The 18,438-nt window shown below is 46.8% G+C and overlaps 1 protein-coding gene across 1 annotated transcript in view; it reads left to right on the top strand.

Moving 5' to 3' along the window:
• TGFA (transforming growth factor alpha) overlaps positions 1 to 18,438 on the top strand; it is a 95,781-nt gene that overhangs the window by 71,732 nt on the left and 5,611 nt on the right. The window contains exons 3-5 of the mRNA XM_084901251.1: positions 3,934 to 4,054; positions 15,582 to 15,731; positions 18,323 to 18,432. Coding sequence (XP_084757377.1) covers positions 3,934 to 4,054; positions 15,582 to 15,731; positions 18,323 to 18,432 — 381 coding nt within the window. The remainder of the gene's footprint in view (positions 1 to 3,933; positions 4,055 to 15,581; positions 15,732 to 18,322; positions 18,433 to 18,438) is intronic.

Here is an 18,438-nt window from a genome sequence, read left to right as displayed (position 1 = left end):
GCTACAGAGCTGGATCCACCGCTCCGCTTCGGCACACGCATGTGATTTTCTGATGCTTGTCTGCGTGCGTGGCCTAATACCTACCTTTATTTTCCTTTGCCCATTTATCTTCATTTCTTTCTCACTACCTGTGTCTATCTCTGTCTCTTCCTCTCTTCTCCCTCCCTCCCCTTCTCTGCCTCTCTCTCTGTCTCTCTGTGTATATCTCCCTTCTTCCCCCCTTCCTTCCCTTTTCTCTTCCTGTGTGTATCTCTCCTCTCTCTTTCTCTCTTCCTCTCTCTCTCTTCCTCTCTCTCTCCCCCTCTAATATACACATGCATGCGCACACACATGCACACACTCTAATACATGCACACACTCACACACCTTTCCCATCTGTATCCTCTTTTTATGGTAGCATTTTTATAAAGCCTCCTCAAATCATTAATGAGAAGAGGCAAATATTCATCTATACTAATAAAAGGGTAATATGATAATTAGGGCAGATGACTTCTGGACTTCCATTCGGACAAAGCCACAGCGGCTCAGGCAGCAGCAAGGCCCGGGACTCAGGCAGCCATGAGCTCCAGCGGCTGTGAAGCCTGGGGTTCAGGCAGCCATGAGCCCTGGCAACTGCAAGGCCTGGGGCTCATGGCAGCCATAGGCTCACAGCAGCCATGGGCTCAAGTAGCCATAGGCTCAAGCATCTGTGAGCCCTGGTGGCTGCAAGGTCCAGGGCTCAGGCCTCATAGGCGCGCCAGCAGTGGCAACAGCAGCAAGGTGATGGGGATGGCACCATCCCCTGGTCAGCCCAGTTGCCTCCCTCAGAGGAGCGGGCCAAAAACCATCAGTAGGACATCCCCTGAGGGCTCCTGGGCTGAGAGAGGCGCAGTCTGGACTGAGAAACCCCACCCCCCTCCCTCCGCAGCTCACAAATTTTCGTGCATGGGGCCTCTAGTAAATACATAAGATAGTGACATTGAGTCTACTCCTCACCAGTTTGGAGAGTAGTGCTCCCAAAAGACGGATCCAGAGGTTTTCTTTCAGTATAGTTTATTGAGTTGACAATTGACCGCAAAAGAGCTTCAGCTTGTTGTGCAGGTTCAGGCTTCTTAGTGCCACAGGAGTTTGAATTGCTGGAAGATGATCAGCTCCTAAAAGGATGCCTTCAGGGATCCCTGTCATTTCTGTCTCTCAGAGGCTTTTTGTCTCCACCTTTTTTGGTTCCTGTTGTTTCCTGTGTCATACAAGCCTGTCTCAAACAATAATGAATTTCCTGGAGGGCAAACGGTACCGATATGAAATCCATCTCAAACCTGACTTTTAAGAAAGCATTGGAGAGCATGCCTCACAGATTCCTGGGCCCTGGCCCAAAGATCCTAATTCAGTAGGGTAGGTGTGGGGCCCAGGAACTTGGCTTCCTAACAAGCTTTGGGAAGGTGAAGCTGCTGGTCCACAGAGCCAGCTCTGAGCCCTGGCAAGGGACTCCTTCCAGCCACCTGGAGATGATTCTCTAAATGGCCTTTTATAGAGCTTATCAAAAGCCTTTTCTAGCCGAAACCGGTTTGGCTCAGTGGATAGAGCATCAGCCTGCGGACTGAAAGGTCCCAGGTTTGCTTCCGGTCAAGGACATGTACCTTGGTTGCAGGCACATCCCCAGTAGGGGGTGTGCAAGAGGCAGCTGATTGATGATTCTCTCTCATCGATGTTTCTAATTCTATCCCTCTCTTTTCTTCTCTGTAAAAAAATCAATAAAATATATTTTTTTAAAAGCCTTTTCTAAGGTCTAAATCGAATCATTTTTGCTAGTCTCTAGCCCCTTCACCCTGCCATGGTCATTCCATGACAAGTTTAATAAGCGCAGAGGAGCCAGTTATGTGAATTACAGCAAACCTTTCCAGTGTCTACTGTCAGCGAGTGCTCAGCCTTTTATCAACCACCCAAGGCTGGGACTTGCAGGTTACTGATCAGTCAAGGCAGTTGGCCCTCGTGTGGACAGGGCCATGCTGCCACCAGGAGGAGCAAGGCTGGCCAGCAGCCCTGGATGGACACCTCCACCTGGCTTTGGGCTTCCTGTGTTGTCCTCACATGTGAAAGCAGCTATCATTGAGGGCTAATGGGGACATTTGGACTTTTAGGCACACTGTACTGAATTTATGAAGGGAGGAGGAGATTGTGTACTGGAGTTGGGGGGTCTTATCACATATAGGACTTCATTAGCATCTTGGTTTGTCAGTGATGGCAACAGCAACACTAACAATTGAGTGATATATAACAGGCAATTGAGTACAGAATGGGTCAAGCTTTGTCTCATTCAGCCACAGAGCCACCAATAAGGCAGGTGGATTCCCCATTGTACAGAGTCCCAAGCAAGCTAGAAAAGATCAAGTACTTCCTCCAGGTGGCAGAGGCAGGATTCAAACCCATGCCTCTCTTTCTCCAAAACCCATGCTCATAATAACTAAGTCTCTCTCATCTTCTGCATCAAAGATTCTGTTGTAGTTTGAGCTTCTGCTTTTTCAACTGGAATTATGAGATTTCCAAAATTGATACTTCTAGAAGCAATTTATGAACAGAAATGCAGCAATGTGAGGTTAGTACTCAGCAGTGGTCTAGAAATATGAAATGATCTGCCTTTTCTCAAAGAGCAAGAGCTCCAAGAACATTTTTTCCAAAAAATGAGTGGGAAAGACCCACTCCCCAAGGACCCAGAACACAAGCATAAAAGGACCTTTTGAAAGAAGCAACAAAAACCATCTACCATGTCATTTGAAATAACTACCAACTGTGTCTCACAGGTTATGTGGACAAAACAAGGCTATTGGAGTCTAATTAATAAATCCAAAGTGATGCCCTTTGGAATGGTCCATTGATGTGTTGTGTGTTTTTCCTTACTGTACCCCTGGCTGGCTATTTTTATTCCTTCCTGAAAGCCAAGGAAGGAAAGCCCTGAAAGGCTTGGTAATGCCCCTGGCTCTTGAGAATTATGGGTGTTGGGCTGTGAGTGGGACCAGTCTCTGCCACCGACTCTGTTCTCATTCCCTCCCTGCCCCCCTCAAAGCTTTCCCATTACTGTCTGTGCTGCTCCCAGTTGGACTTCTGTGCCTAAGTCATCTTCATGGCATAGTCACCCATGCCCACCACCCCGAGCAGCCCTGCTACCATTTGCATGTATACTCTTCCTAGCCTTTATGTTTGTATCAGCACAATGATACTATACAAACCATCTTGGGAATGCACCTAATTTCCAATAATGTATCATAAACATATTTTTATATCATTAATGCAAAAGCATCAGTTTAATTGTTATCTAGTACTCTTTTGTACCTCTCTTCTGGTTCCACGTGCTTAAAACAAATTTTTATGAAGGCTATCTTTAAAATTAGGTCACTGTTGCCTGGCCAGTGTGACTCATTGGTTGAGCATCGACCTATGAACGAGGAGGTCATGGTTGGATTCTGGGTCAGGGCACATGCCTGCATTGCAGGCTCGATCCCTAGTAGGGGGGCATGCAGGAGGCAGCCAATCAATGATTCTCTCTCAACATTAATATTTCTATCTCTCTCTCCCTCTCTCTTCTTCCCTGAAATCAATAAAAATATTTTAATTGTAAAAATAAAATTAAAAATGGTCACTGTCACTTTGCAAAGCAAAATTACAGGTCACTTTGGGGTAGTAGGTTTTAAATAGTAAAATGGCTCTGGTGTCTCTGACTCACACAGAATCTGGTGGGAAGGTTGTTTTGTTTTCTACAAAGGTAAATAAATAAAGCCCTGCTGGCAAGCACATGATGTCGAAGGCACTAGTCCTGGACTGGCTGGGAGAGAAGTGAGAGCTGTGGAGGGGATGCCAGTACAGACCAGAAATCCCAGCTGATCCCTCCTGACCAGGGGGGGCCAGCAGGTGTGTCTTCCTGTTCTGTGGATCTGACCCAAATGTCTTTTCTCTCCTCAGCAAATCCGCCCATGGCCGCAGCTGTGGTGTCCTACTTCAACGACTGCCCGGATTCCCACAGTCAGTTCTGCTTCCATGGAACCTGCAGGTTTCTGGTGCAGGAGGACAAGCCATCATGTCTGTAAGTGTCTCCTGGGGTCCTGGGGTTCTGGGGCCGGGGGGCAGCCGGCAAATAATTCAAAGAACATTTCCCTCCGCGAGACTCCTGGAGCCTGACATGTTGGAGGATCCAAACCCAGCCGATGTAAAAGCCACGTTCTAAGGCTGCAGTCCAGAGTTACTGAGGCAGAACCCCCGGGGAGCTGGGAGCCTGGGAGCTGCATTTTAACAAGCATCTCAAATAACTACCTGATTCAGTGAAGTCTGAAAATTCCTGGGTTCAAATTTAATTCATAACATAGAAATGTTGGACGGCAAGGCACTGGGTTGGATCTTTAGAGTAGCCAGAGATTCTAAGATGGGGTCTTTGCCCTGTAGCATCTTTACATGCAGCTAATAAAATAAATTGTAAAGAATACCTGAGCCCCTCCCCAACCTCTTGAATCAGAATCTGTAGAAATTCAACCCGGGAGTCACATTAGTTAAGAGCCACCAGCCATGGTCAGCCGGACCCGGGGGAGAAAGGCTCAGGAAAGCTTCCCGGAGCAGGTGTTGGGGCTGGGGTGGTGGGGAGAACAGAGAGGTTACTCCAGGCTTGAGTGTCAGAGACCTGCTCTTACAGGTCCGTGCTGCTACAGCAGGGAGGAGATGAGGCTGAAGACGAAGGGGAGGCCAGGGCCTATTGGAAATGAGCCTTTATTGTGGAGGCAGTGGGAGCCGTCAGTTTTGGAAAGGGATATTTTAAGAAAACTAATCTGTCCATACTAGAAAACTGTTAGGTGGCCTTATACCCAACATGGGCACTGTTGGTTTTTGGGGCTGGATAATCCTTTGTTGTAGGGGCTGATCTGAGCACTGAAGGATGTTAGCAACATTCCTGGCCTCTACCAACCAGATGCCAGCCAATAGCACCACCACCCCATAGTCATGACAATAAAAATGTCTCCAGATATTGCCAAATGTCCCGGTGTGGGCGGCAAAACTACCCTTTCCCCCCTTAAGAATCACCCATCTATATAAAGTTACCATTCTAAAGGTTGAAAATGGTTGAAAGCAAATTCAATGTAACAGTAGCAGTAGATAATACTAAGTGTTAATAAAAGCTAGCATTTGTTGAGCTTTTGTTCAAGCTAGTCACCATTCTAAGCACAATCTGTGTGTTAGCTCATGCAAACCTCATAATGATCTCATAATGTAAGCACAGACAGGCTGAGTCCATAACCATGATGCTTAAGAATATCAAATGCGCCTTTGCCCTTATTAGGGAAGCCCCGCTCACCTTACTTGTACCCCTGGAGTGAAGAGAGGCCCCAGTTTTGAGTGTTGTGTGATAATAACAGGGTTGTGTCACTGGTGGTCATGTTGATTAGTTGAAGAGAATAAAGAGAGTAAGATTATATATATAAAATGCATTAGCCAGGAGAGCTGTGGCAGTAAGTCAGTGAGTAGTGGTTGGCAGGGTTTTCTTCTTCCTGAGTGCGGCTGTGTGAGCTGAGCAGGCCCCTTGGGGTGCCTCCAGCCTCACCTGGAGAGGAACACTGGCCACCTTCCTCCTGGAGGAAGACTGTGTGAGGCTCCCAGGTCATGTCCACAGAGCTAGGAGCCCTTCCCACCCTATAAATACAAAGCACAATGATGATAATAGTCACAGTCATTATTCATTATTATCATTCTTATTAAGGTACACAGAGGGGCCCCTGGGGGACTGATGGGATTGTTTTTGTTAGCAGCCTGGTCATTGTGGAAAAACACTGGCCCTGGAGGAAGCGTTGCCTCTTGGCCCAGATATCAGGAGAGCTCCCAGGACAGCAGATAGAAGGCCTTCTCCCCTCCAGGTACCAATGCAGGACCTCGGGAGGCTGCCCCTGGCTGTGCCTTGAAAAGGTCATCTTTAGGGAGAGGGGGCAAGTCTTTGTTGAGTTCTGATCCATTGTGTCCAAAGCTCAGTATTTTCCTTCCCACCAGATCAGGGGCTGGTGTATACTTTCTGAGAGCTGGCAGGCTTTAGCCTGGGTCAGCAGTTCAGTCAAAGTGATAACCTCATGTGTAGCTAAGACCCCTATCACTGGAGGAAGCCTTCTCTTATTCTCCTCAGTCTGGATCCCAAACCCTGCTCTTGGCCCAGGGAGATAACTTGTCCATCACATTTACACACCATTACATTGCTGTTTCTTCTCCATTCACATCACAAATATTACTATGCAGTATACTCTCAATAAAAGCCATAGCGAGTGCCATGCATGGCCTCAACATACCACATACAGTGGCTGATAGAGTCCTCACAGCTTCCCTTTCAAGTAGGGAGTCTTGCTCTTATTTTATAAATGAGAACACCAAGCCAGCCCAGGGGTTGTAAGCAACTTGCCCAGAATCCCAGGGCTAGTAAGTGGTAGAGCTGGGAACCCGGTGGTCAATGCCAACCCCAAACCCGTGTTTTCAGCCACTGCCCTGGAGGGCACACCCCCTCAGCCTCACAAAGTTCACCTGAGATCACTAATCCTGGTTTCCAGGAAAGGGGTTGGCGCCTTCCCCCTGCAGGTAGACCTTCCTCCAGAGAAAGGCCAGAGTCATTTCCCTGCTGGTTGCCCTGATCACAGACTCCTAAGGAGTCCTTTCTGAGGCCCCAGTGGTGGGTCTATGGAAACAGCCAAGACAGTTTTGCAGATTGAGAAAGCTGATCTTCTGTGGGAAGGTACAGCCATGCAAGCAGTGGCCATCTCTTTACCTCAGTTTCCCCCACTGGATCTTGGTGGCCCTCAGCCCACAAACGTGGTTTATGTGGCAGTAAATGACAACCCACATTGTTCTTTGGTGGTTTTACTTAGCTGTCAGCATTTTGGAAGTCCTGTTTTCCATCTCCATGCAGAAGCCCAGCTTCTCTAAATAAACACAGGGCTTGCCCTCTCCAGTTCTCTGGTCTCCACTTCTGTTTTACGGGAGCTTCTAAGCTCAGTGAAGACAGGACCACACCTTATGCCTGTTGTATTTACAGTACCTAGAAGTTGTTCTCGTTAATCAATTCCCACTAGACCAGAATCTCAGCCCATCGGAGAAAGCAGAACATTCTGTCCCTGATCTTAAGACCTGCCCCAGCTTTGGAAGCTGACAAATACATTCTGGTCAATAAAACTGACAGACCTCGAAGTAAGGCCTCGTCTTTCATGGCCTTATAAAGAAAACCCACAGCGACCCAAGATCATAGTCTCAAAAGAGGGAGTTCTTTCTATAGTACTGTCATCCTTAAGCTTTGTATTCCATAAGACCAACAGTCTTTAGGTTTCCGGAGAATCTCAAGTGACCCCTCACACTAAACTATGAGGTCAAGCAAAGAAGTTCAAACAACTCGTCAGAGATAGCCAAAGGTAGTGAAAACTGGCCTTAAACATTTGTGCTTCAGATGAACCCTAGATTGTATTTTATGTCTCCCTTTAATAAAACTCTGCTGGGCCCTAATCGGTTTGCTCAGTGGATAGAGCGTCGGCCTGAAGTCTGAAGGATCGATTCCGGTCAAGGGCATGTACCTTGGTTACGGGCACATCCTGCACACACCCTACCATATACATTGGCAGGGGGTGTGCAGGAGGCAGCTGATTGATGTTCCTCGCTCATCGATGTTTCTAACTCTCTATCCTCTCCCTTCCTCTCTGTAAAAAAATCATTAAAATATATTAAAAAAAAAAAAAAAAAAAAAACTCTGCTGGTACCCAGTCACATCAGGAAACAAATGGGAAAAGAATTCCCAAGACAGTAAAGCCATAGAAATGCGAGTTCAGGACTTACACATTATTTTCCCTGAGGCAGATTCCATACTGTTGGTCTGCTGCCTGCAGATGCCTTCAAACAAATGAAAACAGTTGAAGGAAGCCACCCAAGCGACAAGTGACAAGTTTTAAGGGTTCTCGTGCCAGCAGCCAGTGGCAACTAGTTTAAAGTTTCTCACCTGTTCAAAACAGCTCCTCTTTCCTCCGTGACTGAACTCCCTGACAACTTTCCCACAGCAAAGTGTGAAAACAAAGCCCTGTCGGCCAAGGAAAACATTCCATATGGCCCGGCCACAGCACATTCTGGTGGGATCTGAACAGAGTCAAACACCAGAGAAAAGTGATTGCTGCGTGTGACCAGGAACACAACCTCTCAATCCTGGTCTCTTGGGAGGTTTCTTGTTGGTGCGTGAGCCACTTTGTGTAGATCAATTCTCATTTCCACAGTCGCAGGTGGTGGGCCCCCTGCCGGGTTAAGAAGTTATGACATCGCTACCATCCACATGTCTCGAGAAAGTGTGTGTGTCCTCATTCTCTCTCTGTCTACTCTGCCAGAAGCAGATACTGAGGGTCACACACTAGGCGGGACAGAACATCAGCTAAAGGCACAGATTTGAAGGTCAGACAGACTTAGCCCCACTAAACTTCAGTTTCTTTGTGTATAAAATGAGGACGTTAGTACTTCACATGAGGACCCAGTGACCGTAATGCAGATAGAGCCATTGCTGTTCAAGACAAGAGACATTAACAAGACAGGCAAGGCTATTTAAAGTCATTTGTTTCTTGGTCTCTCTAGGCACATTTTCTTTTTCTTTTTTTAAATATATTTTTATTGATTACAAGAGGAAGGGAGGAGAGATAGAAACTTTAATGATAAGAGAGAATCACTTATTGGCTGCTCCTGCACACCCCCTACTGGGGATTGAGCCTGTAACCCAGGCATGCACCCTTAACCAGAATGAAACCTGGGACCCTTCAGACTGCAGGCTGAGGCTCTATCCACTGAGCCAAACTGACTAGGGCTCAAGCCACATTTCAAGCATCCAATACCTCTAATGGCAGATGTGCTAGACAGCATAGAGACTGTTCCCCATCATCTCAGGAAGTTCTATGACACAGCACTGGAGAACATTCAAGCCCAGTTCCCAGCAAAGCATAAGAGCAATTCGCATCACTCCATTGTGATCAGGTTGTTGTTGCCTTTACCACAGCTGAAGGAAGTTGAAAGATTTTGCTGAAAGAAGCAGTGTAAATCAGGTAGACCAGTGTTTCCCAACCTTCTCTCATGATGAGAATCACCTGGTGGAGTTGTTAAAACACAGATTCCTGAATCCCAACTAAGAAGTGCTAAACTAGAATTTTTGAGAACATATAGGTAAAATTGCATACCTAACTTAGTGCTCTGTATATAACATCTGTGTTAGAGCACTAGTTAAGTATACAATTTTACCTATATGTTCCCAAAAATTCTAGTTTAGCACTTCTTAGTTGGGATTCAGGAATCTGTGGTTTAACAACTCCACCAGGTGATTCTCATCATGAGAGAAGGTTGGGAAACACTGAGGTAGACCATGGTACCAGGTCTGTCCCATGAGGCCTGTAAATCAGAGCTACAAATGAAGTCTTCACTCCATCCAGTCCGCTCCTCCCTGAGCCCCAGAAGCAGAGAGGCTATAGGACTTACCAATCCTATTGGCCAGTTCTAAAGAGGCCATGAATGGGCGAGGCCCATACAGAGGTCCTTGGGCTCAGGGGCCTCACTCCCACCCCACCCTGTGGATTTTCTCCATATTAAAGGCAAGTTGGTATAAAATATTTCTGAAACCAGGGTCCTTGGCCCTTAGTCAATTTGGTCCTTGGCCCTCATATTAAAGACTTTGTCTTGGGACCTGTGCCAAAAGGCTTGGCTAAAAATCAGAGCATTTTACCTCCTGCCAGAAAGGACATCATTGTTTATGAAGACAACATCTCTCAGGAGCCTTAAAAATGCTCCCATCCTTTATTTACATCTTTAGCACTTAGACAGCACTTCCTTTGTGCCAAGCACTTCACAAGCTATTAACTCACTTAGTGCTCATAACAACTCTGTGAGGTGAGTACAGTGACGATCACATTTTAAAGAAGCGAATCGATGGCACAGAGTGATTCAGTAATTTGCTCAAGGTCACACAGGCATTTAAGTGGGAAATGGGATTTGAACCCATGATGATTTGGCTCCAAAGTCTGTACTGTGCTGTAGGACCCTATCAAATGCAAACAGAGACGGGTACACAAAGATAATCACCTGGCTTTATGTATGATCTCAAAATTCAATCAGCCTAAATGGTAAGGATTCAGTGAAGTAAACCATGACCATAAATTACCATACCATCATTTTAAACGGCTTTGCAGAGTTTCAAATGATGTAGTAAAATGCTGAAGAGGGGAACTGATACAAAAGTAGAAAAAAGATCTTAACTGTGTTAAAAACTACATAGAAATAGTCTGGAAGGGAACGTGTTCATTGAACTGCCATTTGAAGAGATGGGTGTGTAACAATGTGGGCTTTCTTTTCTTATTTCTTTTTCTTTCTGCTTTATTATCATTTATATATCTTACAATTTGCTTAGAAACATTCCTTCACTAGTTGGGGAAAATTTTTCTTAAGAAAAAAAATTCCAAGAGCACAGCTCTACATGCTTTATCGTATTTCTTTAAAGTTTAAAAAGGATGCTCGCTGTGAACCACATACAAAAGGGACTTGAGGGGAAAGCTGAGCAACTTGACAGGGGAGGACTCTCAAGCCCTCAACAGAGGAGAATGAAAGACATAGATACTTTCACTCTTCTTGTTAAAACAGAGAGATCTACAGCCACAAAATTTGCTTCTAGGAAAAGCACCAAAGTAACCTTCAGACAAATCAGGAACAGAAATACAAAGGCCTCAGGGACTCCTCTGGCTGGAGCATGTTGCCTTTTATCTCTATCTACACTTGCTCCGTTTGCAGCTCAGACAACCTCCTTCACAGCTCAGACAACCTCCTTGCCCTCCTAGGCTACACTTTCTTTTTTCTGCACTTCTTTCTTTTTGGTTCTTCTTTTGGGAAAAAGAGCCTAAATGTAATTCCAGAGCCTCATTTTCAGCATTATGAAGACAAAACAGCATCCTAGGAACTTGTGTTTGGCAAAACCCACTCTAGACAGCTGAAATTTGAATGGTCAAATGATGTTTTTTGAAAGTTCAGTCCTACACATTTCCCATTCCCCTCTGTGATACATAACTCCTATTTTATTCAGATCCCTGTTGTAAATAGTAGTACAACAACTCTGTTTCTCCTGCACTTGATATAAGGTGGCCCATTTTATAGCCATCACCCTGAGGAAATGCCCCCGGGGTGGGGGGTAGAGGAGAGAATTGGGGAGGGAGGAGGAGAAGTGGCAGATTTTGAATTGTTGGTTCTTGATTCTGTGTACTTAAATGATTGTTCTACCTTGGTGGTTCTTGGGCCTGACTGCACACTAGAATCACCTGGGTACACAGAGCAATGGGATGGTCATCTCCTGGGTGTGACCTTGGCCCTGGCATTTCCCAGAGCTTCCCAGATGGTTCTTATGTGCAGTCAGGTAGAAACCAGCACCTACCTGAGGTAAAGGAGAGGATAGCAGCTGAGTTAAGTGTCATTCATTTGTGATCAAGTGAAGTGACTCTTCCCTTCCTTGTGTAACTTGTACCTAAAATAATCAGCATAATTAAGTCTAATATTAGTAGAAGCTTGGGATATTTAAAAAAAAAAAATACCAAGAAAATAGTCACCAACCTTTCCTTTTTCCCCCATCTGGGAAGCATCCCCATTGATAGAAATGACTGAGAAAGAAAGGACCTCCTCTCCACCTCAAGGCCAGAAGGTCTAACTTATGGTTCTTAACTTTGGCTGCCAGTAGATTCATCTGGGGGCGTTAAAAATAGGGATGCTCAGGCCTTATTCCCAGAGATTCAGATTCAGTTGGTCTAGGGTGTGGCCTGGACATCATCATGCTTTCAGCCTTTCCAGGCAATTCCAATGGGGCAACTAGAGTTGATGTCACTAGTAAAACCTTCATGGTGGCTGTCAGCTCTGCCTTCATCAGAATTGCCTTTGGCCTTTTCTTTAAAACACCCCATTTTCAGAGTGATTTTGACCTGGGTTGTGCTAGGAAAGCCCAAGCATCAAAACCACAAGCTGTTCTGCCTCTCTACTACATTTGGACTGTTTGGGGCTAGGACTTGCTATTCTCAGAGCTCACCTAGGCCATGACCTATTAGGCAGTCACCCTGGTGCCTCCTTGCCTCACTGGGTAAGTTTTCATTCAGAGCACATTGGGCTCCCCAACCCAATGAGACTGAGATTTTAGTACAGAGGATCCTTGAATGACAATCACCCTCCACGCAGTCCAAAATCCACATATTAACTTTCGACTGCCCAAAAATTTAGATATCCCTGGGTATCCACAGGGGATTAATTGCCCACCAACATTAAGGCCTGCAGATGTTCAAGTCCCCTATATAAATGCTGTAAATAAACGCATATAGTCGGCCCTACATATTGGCGGACTCCCAACCAGGGATCACAAACAAAACAGCTATTTATTGAAAAAAATCCACATATAAGTGAACCATATAGTTCAAACCTGTGATGTCCAAGGCTCAGCTGTATTTGCAGCTGTAACACTGAGGTGACAGGCAATAGTGTTGGCATGAAGACATTCTTAATGCGCTAGGACCATTGCTAGGATTGTTTTGAGTCAGACAGAGCTGACTGTGAAGGACCCAGAACACACAGATATTTCTCTGGTAGGAAGAACATGGGAGGTCAACAAAATGTGGCCTAGCCCAGATGTTCTCTTTCTCCGGGGCATTTGGGGCATCTTTGCAATTTTCCATACTTGATGGAGCGGTCAGCAGCCCATATTCCTGTTTTGTTATGAGGTTTGTGAATTCGTCATTAAATCACTATCCCAGAGTATCATCCAAACTAATTTGCATTACCCCAGAAAGCTAGCCTTCATAGTTGAGAGTATTGGTTTTTAAATTTCTAGAAGTTCCCATTTCCTAATCTGCAAAACAAGGTAAATATAGCCCTGAGTTTACATGCTCTGTGATTGTTCAGATTAAGAGGTCATTTGCCCTGACTGTGGCTCATTTGGCTGGGTGTGGCTCACTTGGCTGGGTGTCGTCCTGTGCACCAAAAAGTCACCAGTTCAAATCTTGGTCAGGGCACATGCCTGGGTTGCTGGCTAGATCCCCATTGGGTGGTGTGCAGGAGACAGCAGATTGGTGTTTCTCATCTCTCATCAATGTTTCTCTCTTTCTCTCTCTCTCTCTCTCTCTCTCTCTCTCTCTCTCTCTCTCTCTCTTAAAAAAAAATATAACAATAAGAGATAATTCATGTAGGAGGTTAGCCTACTGCCTTGATAAATGATAGATGCTGTAATTAGCACCTGGCTGACACCTTTTATTTAAATAGGATTTCTTAGAATTCCCAGCATTCATTTGTTAATTCATAGGGTTTTCAGAATCAAGTGGTTGGGGAGGTGGTAGGATCAGTCTCTCCCATAGCCTGAAGGTTAAAGGAGGAACATTTCAAGCCAAGTGAAATTGCTTCATAGGTGTTCACCCACCTATAACCTGGACCTTTCACAGATATTTATGCTAATCCTCACCACTACTCTTCTCTAGAAAGAAGCTGCACTAATATTGTCTACAGAGAAGTGCTATTGGCTTGGCTGCAACTCCTGGTTAGAAATCTAACTATATACCACAAAGCCCAGGCTGCCAGCCCATTCTGTTCAGTGGTTCACAGTTTTTGTATAGCCAGGTCTTACCCACAAAAGCATAGAGTCTGCCTGACAGTGAGGCTAGTGGAAGGGCAGTCAGAGAGGTGGGCATAGTCCTGAAGGCATTCAGAGGAGGAGGAGAGGTAAAGGGAGAGCCATGGAAAGAGCTATGAAAGATGAATGGATGGGTGAGTGGGTCTGTAAGTTACATCTTTTTGGAAAACGTAGTATTTGAGATGGAATCTGAGGAAGAGAGTGAGTAATAATTGTCCAGGCAAATAAGGTAATAGGAGTTGAAATGGGCAAGTGGGAGGGTAGTATTCACTCATTAGGCAGCTGTGTCCTAAGTGCCTATGTGCTGGACACGTTTATTTGACACTGGGCTAGTGAGGAAGGTGAGACAACTTGGGTTAGCCGGAACCTTGTTGATAAAGTGGTAATAAAGTGGAGGGAGTAGATTCCAAGGACCAAACTCCAAGGGCCCTTCTGGCATGTGGAGTCTGGCAGCCAGGAGCATAGGTTTAGGGGACTCACAAATGGCCTCTGAGGCTAGCATTGGCACAATAGGCTGGCACACCCCGACCTTTCACCTCCTTTTCATTTTTCCATGTTCCTCGGGTGTCTTTTAATCTAAAAGTGAAGTTGGCAGGCTATCTACTTCATCAAAAAGTACTCAAAAAACAAAAGTTTAGCTATCGTTGCCATGTCTGAGGGGGAGGAAAACAAAACTTAAAACCAGGGTGTGGTATCTGGTGCAAGGCTGCCCCGGGAAGTTCCCTGTGAGAAGGAAGGCTCCCCACCTGAGAAGGCCGAGGTGATCAAACATTTTCATCACAATTTGAAAGTCACCCCAGACAAAGCGACCAAGGTGTACGCTAAGTATCTTCTATTTAAAAGAAGAATATGCTTTGAAGAGGGGAAACGCCTGCATCAGAAAATGGCCATCACTTCCTATGAACATGTCCTAAGGAATCATCACGTGAGAAGCACGTGTGGCTGCCCCAGAATCGGGGCGGGGGATGGAGGTGGGTAGGAGAGGCCAGAGCGAGATGGAAGAAGCAGCATTCGCCTTTAGCACATAGGAGGAGGCTTTTACTGAAATGAGTGATGCCAAAGAGCCTCTGAATAGTAGCCATACCAGTAAAAGCAGTGGCCTGTGTGGATGGTGTCCTTTACATTACACACATCTCACGAACATGACCTCTTGTGCCCTTACTAATCCTCTAGTGGAGAAAGGCCAGCTGTTGTTGGAAATGAGGTCCAGGGTTCACAGGAGATCAGTGGCTTCACAAGTCCTACAATGACTAGCTAGCAGTGCTGGCTCTAATGTCAGTATGTGCCTCGTGCACTGGGCCACCAGGTAAATGCTTGCAGAGCTAATTAAACTTACCGGTGTATAAGACAACCCCCTAATTTTACAGTTAAAACATAGGTTTAGGCCTATATTCGCTGTATAAGACTACCCCCCACTTCAAAGAAAAGACTTACTTTGCCGTCAAGATCTGCAGGTAATTTTTGTGCAATTTTGGTCTTTTACCCTCGATTTTCGGTTGACTTTTTTTCGTTTCAAGAGTCGTCTTATACGCCGAAAAATACGGGTAAAAAAAGATAAGCAAACCACAGCCTGTGTCTCCTGCTGGTTTAAGCTCGTCATCAGAAATTCTGAATATACACATTTGGTTTAAAAATAACCTCAATTTTTATGAACTGCCAAAATGAACTCCGTGTCATAAACACATTTGCTGCCTCCTTCATTCCCCCAAGAGCTGGCTTGGTGACAATAACAATGAAGTGCTTCAGCAGCACCTTTCATCCCCACGTGATAAAGCTGGTTCCTTGGCCCTCATTCTCCAAGCAAGAGGTGCCTGTGCAGGGAAGTGGGGGTGACTTTCCTGACACCTGGAGGGGTCCCTTTGGGCTTTTCCTGAGGCTTTTCCTGAGGAGTTGGGGGGGAACAAGACCTTCTCGAGTGTGCTGATGTTCCTTTCTTTCCCAGCTGCCACTCTGGCTATGTCGGTTCGCGCTGTGAGCATGCAGACCTCCTGGCCGTGGTGGCCGCCAGCCAGAAGAAGCAGGCCATCACCGCCTTAGTGGTGGTTTCCGTCGTGGCCCTGGCTGGCCTCATCATCACGTGTGTGCTGATACAGTGAGTATTTGCTGCCCTACGGTCAGGTCTCCCGCCCTCCCAGGCACATCTGCAGCATGCCCTGATAACAGGGTCACCACCGCAATTTGTGCTGTGATGTCTGATTGGTATCAGCTAAGCCAAGAGGAATTTTGGTGGCAGCCAAACTGTCAAAGGGCACATGTCCTGGGAGGGTCCCAACAGTAGGTCCCTCTCTCTCTCATTGTTGGGTTTGGAGCCTTCACTATTTCATGATGGAACATCCAGGTGCTCCGGAGTGAACTGGAAACAGTTCCCAGCCTCATTTGGGCAGGAGCTCTTTGCAAATCCTAAAACTGTGTCGAAGGCCACTGTTACTATTATGACAAGTTAATGACCGCCCTTCCTCATTTTTGCACTTCTCTTCCCTCCTCATCCTTCAAAACTCAGTGCCCACCTTGCATCTTCCAGGAAGCCTTCCTGAGCCCAGACCCGTGATCAGCAAACTGCAGCTCGCGAGCCAAATGCAGTTCTTTGGCCCCTTGAGTGTGGCTCTTCCACAAAATACCACGGCCTGGGCGAGTCTATTTTGAAGAAGTGGCGTTAGAAGAAGTTTAAGTTTAAAAAAGTTGGCTCTCAAAAGAAATTTCAATCGTTGTACTGTTGATATTTGGCTCTGTTGACTAATGAGTTTGCCAACCACTGGCCCAGACCATTAGAGATTGTTTTCAGATGTTTCTTACCCCCGTTTGCTTGCCCATATCTTCCCTGGTTCTGGCAATGAATAAAAATCACTTTAGAGCCCCAGGTAGTTGACAGTAGCCACAATCTGCTCACACCCTTCTCCTGGAATAAGCCAGCATTAAGTGGTGAGAGATGAGGTCTGAACTGGGCTGGCCTTTCCTTCCTCTCCTAGCACTATCTGTTCCATTCCCGTCTATCTTGGAAAAACATCTCTCGAGGTAGTGGACAAGCAGCCCTGGTCCAACCTGGGGCAGAGCTCAGATTCTGCCACTCATGAAGACCCTCCCTGGGAGGGCAGTAGCAACTTAATGGACTACTGGCGTCAGTTCTCATGGCTGGCTAGCTACCTGCATTCACCCATCACGTTCACTGTCCTATTTCTGTGGCAAGGGGGCTCCTAGAGCCTTAGAATAAGACTGAGTGCCCACGTGCACCTCTCCAGAGGGGCTTAAAGGTTCATTTTCACCAGATTTTTTGGAGACAAGAATAAACCAGGATACTGGACAGCCTCTCTCATTCCCAGGGAGGCAGCCAGTCCCACTTCTCTGTCCTTTGCCAGCCCGTCCTTGCCAGATACCAACTTCAGATTCTCTGAGCCAGAGACTAAGCCCTCGTGCTCACCAGGCTGCTAGATGTCTGGATAGGGGGCCATCCTGAGTTGCAGTTGGTTGGGACCAACTCATCCCCTGCCAGAGAGATAAAAAGACTTTGCTCTCACTGCCCTGGGGATGCTCCTGGCTGGAGCATGACTGGGGCAAGCCTGCCTGGCTAGCTGACTGCAAGACAGCAATCAGTGACAGATCTGGTATCAGTATGTGAGGAGCTGTTCCCAACCTGGACTGTGTAACTCAGGAGGGACCCGGCCAGGCAGACTGCTGGCCACTGCACCAGTACACCCTGGGCAAAAGTATTGCAGGGCCCCTTCTCAGTCTGCTGCCCAAAGACTCGGGGGTCCCAGGAACCTTCCCAGGGCTGGGGATCGTGAATTGCTACCAGGCACCAAGAGGGAAGGAAGCACAACAGGCTTGTTTCCTTGTCTGTTCTCGGGCTCATGTCAGCCAAGAGATCTCTCCCAGCCCTGGCCAGTGGATTCATAGATTACATATTAGTATACATTAAGGTTGGGAAATGAAGTCTTCGATGGAACTTCCATGGAAAACTGCCATCAGTGTCTCTAGGTAATGAATGACTTAGTGTTTCTCCTGTGACCTTCTATGAGTTCCCTGATTCTTTTTTCATGCTAACTCTACAAACTGTTCTTTCCTACCCACCCAAGGAGGCAGGAGCAGTCCTAATGCTTCAGGACTCTGGGTAACACAGGATCACCAGGACATTAGCTTTGCCCCAACTGGAGGATGTGAGTCCTCAGAGAAGGATTCAAAGCACTGAGATCCATGCCTCAGTCTCTCTTTCTTTCCATGAGTCAGTTCAGCCCATCCACATTCCCTGCTTCGCTGCTGGCAATACCTGATGGAGGACTGCCCCCCTTCCAAGCCCTCACAGCCCTGCCAGCCTGAAGGGGCTGCTTTGTCCCAGTCCTACTCATGGAATTACCCTTCTGCTGCTTTATGGGGCGGGCAGATGGGTGGGTGACTGGGCCTCTCTGACAGTCGGGCAAGCTGGAGCCCAGTTGCCCTGAGCAGAATTGCACAAACAGAGCTGGAGCATTGGGGTTGTCAATGGGTGTCTTTATTGTTGTCCAGCATCTGCCCTAAAGGCCACCACCCAGCCGGGCCCTCAGTCCCTTGCTGCGTCTGTCCCTCTGGAGGCCCCCATGGGAGGCTGGTTGAAAGCCCAGAGCTGCCCAGAAGGCCCCTCGGGCAGACACTGTACCAACTGAGCACTCATGCCAGGCTCCTGCCTCAACCATGTCCTCTGTGTCTTTGCAGCTGCTGCCAGGTCCGAAAATACTGTGAGTGGTGCCGGGCCCTCATCTGCCGGCACGAGAAGCCCAGCGCCCTCCTGAAAGGAAGGCCTGCTTGCTGCCACTCAGAAACAGGTAAGG

The sequence above is a fragment of the Pipistrellus hanaki genome (genome assembly GCF_964339955.1).
Source record: "Pipistrellus hanaki genome assembly, chromosome: 12".
Classification (NCBI taxonomy): domain Eukaryota; kingdom Metazoa; phylum Chordata; class Mammalia; order Chiroptera; family Vespertilionidae; genus Pipistrellus; species Pipistrellus hanaki.
Note: the sequence above shows the minus strand (reverse complement) of the source record. Positions and strands in the feature narration are given on the sequence as shown.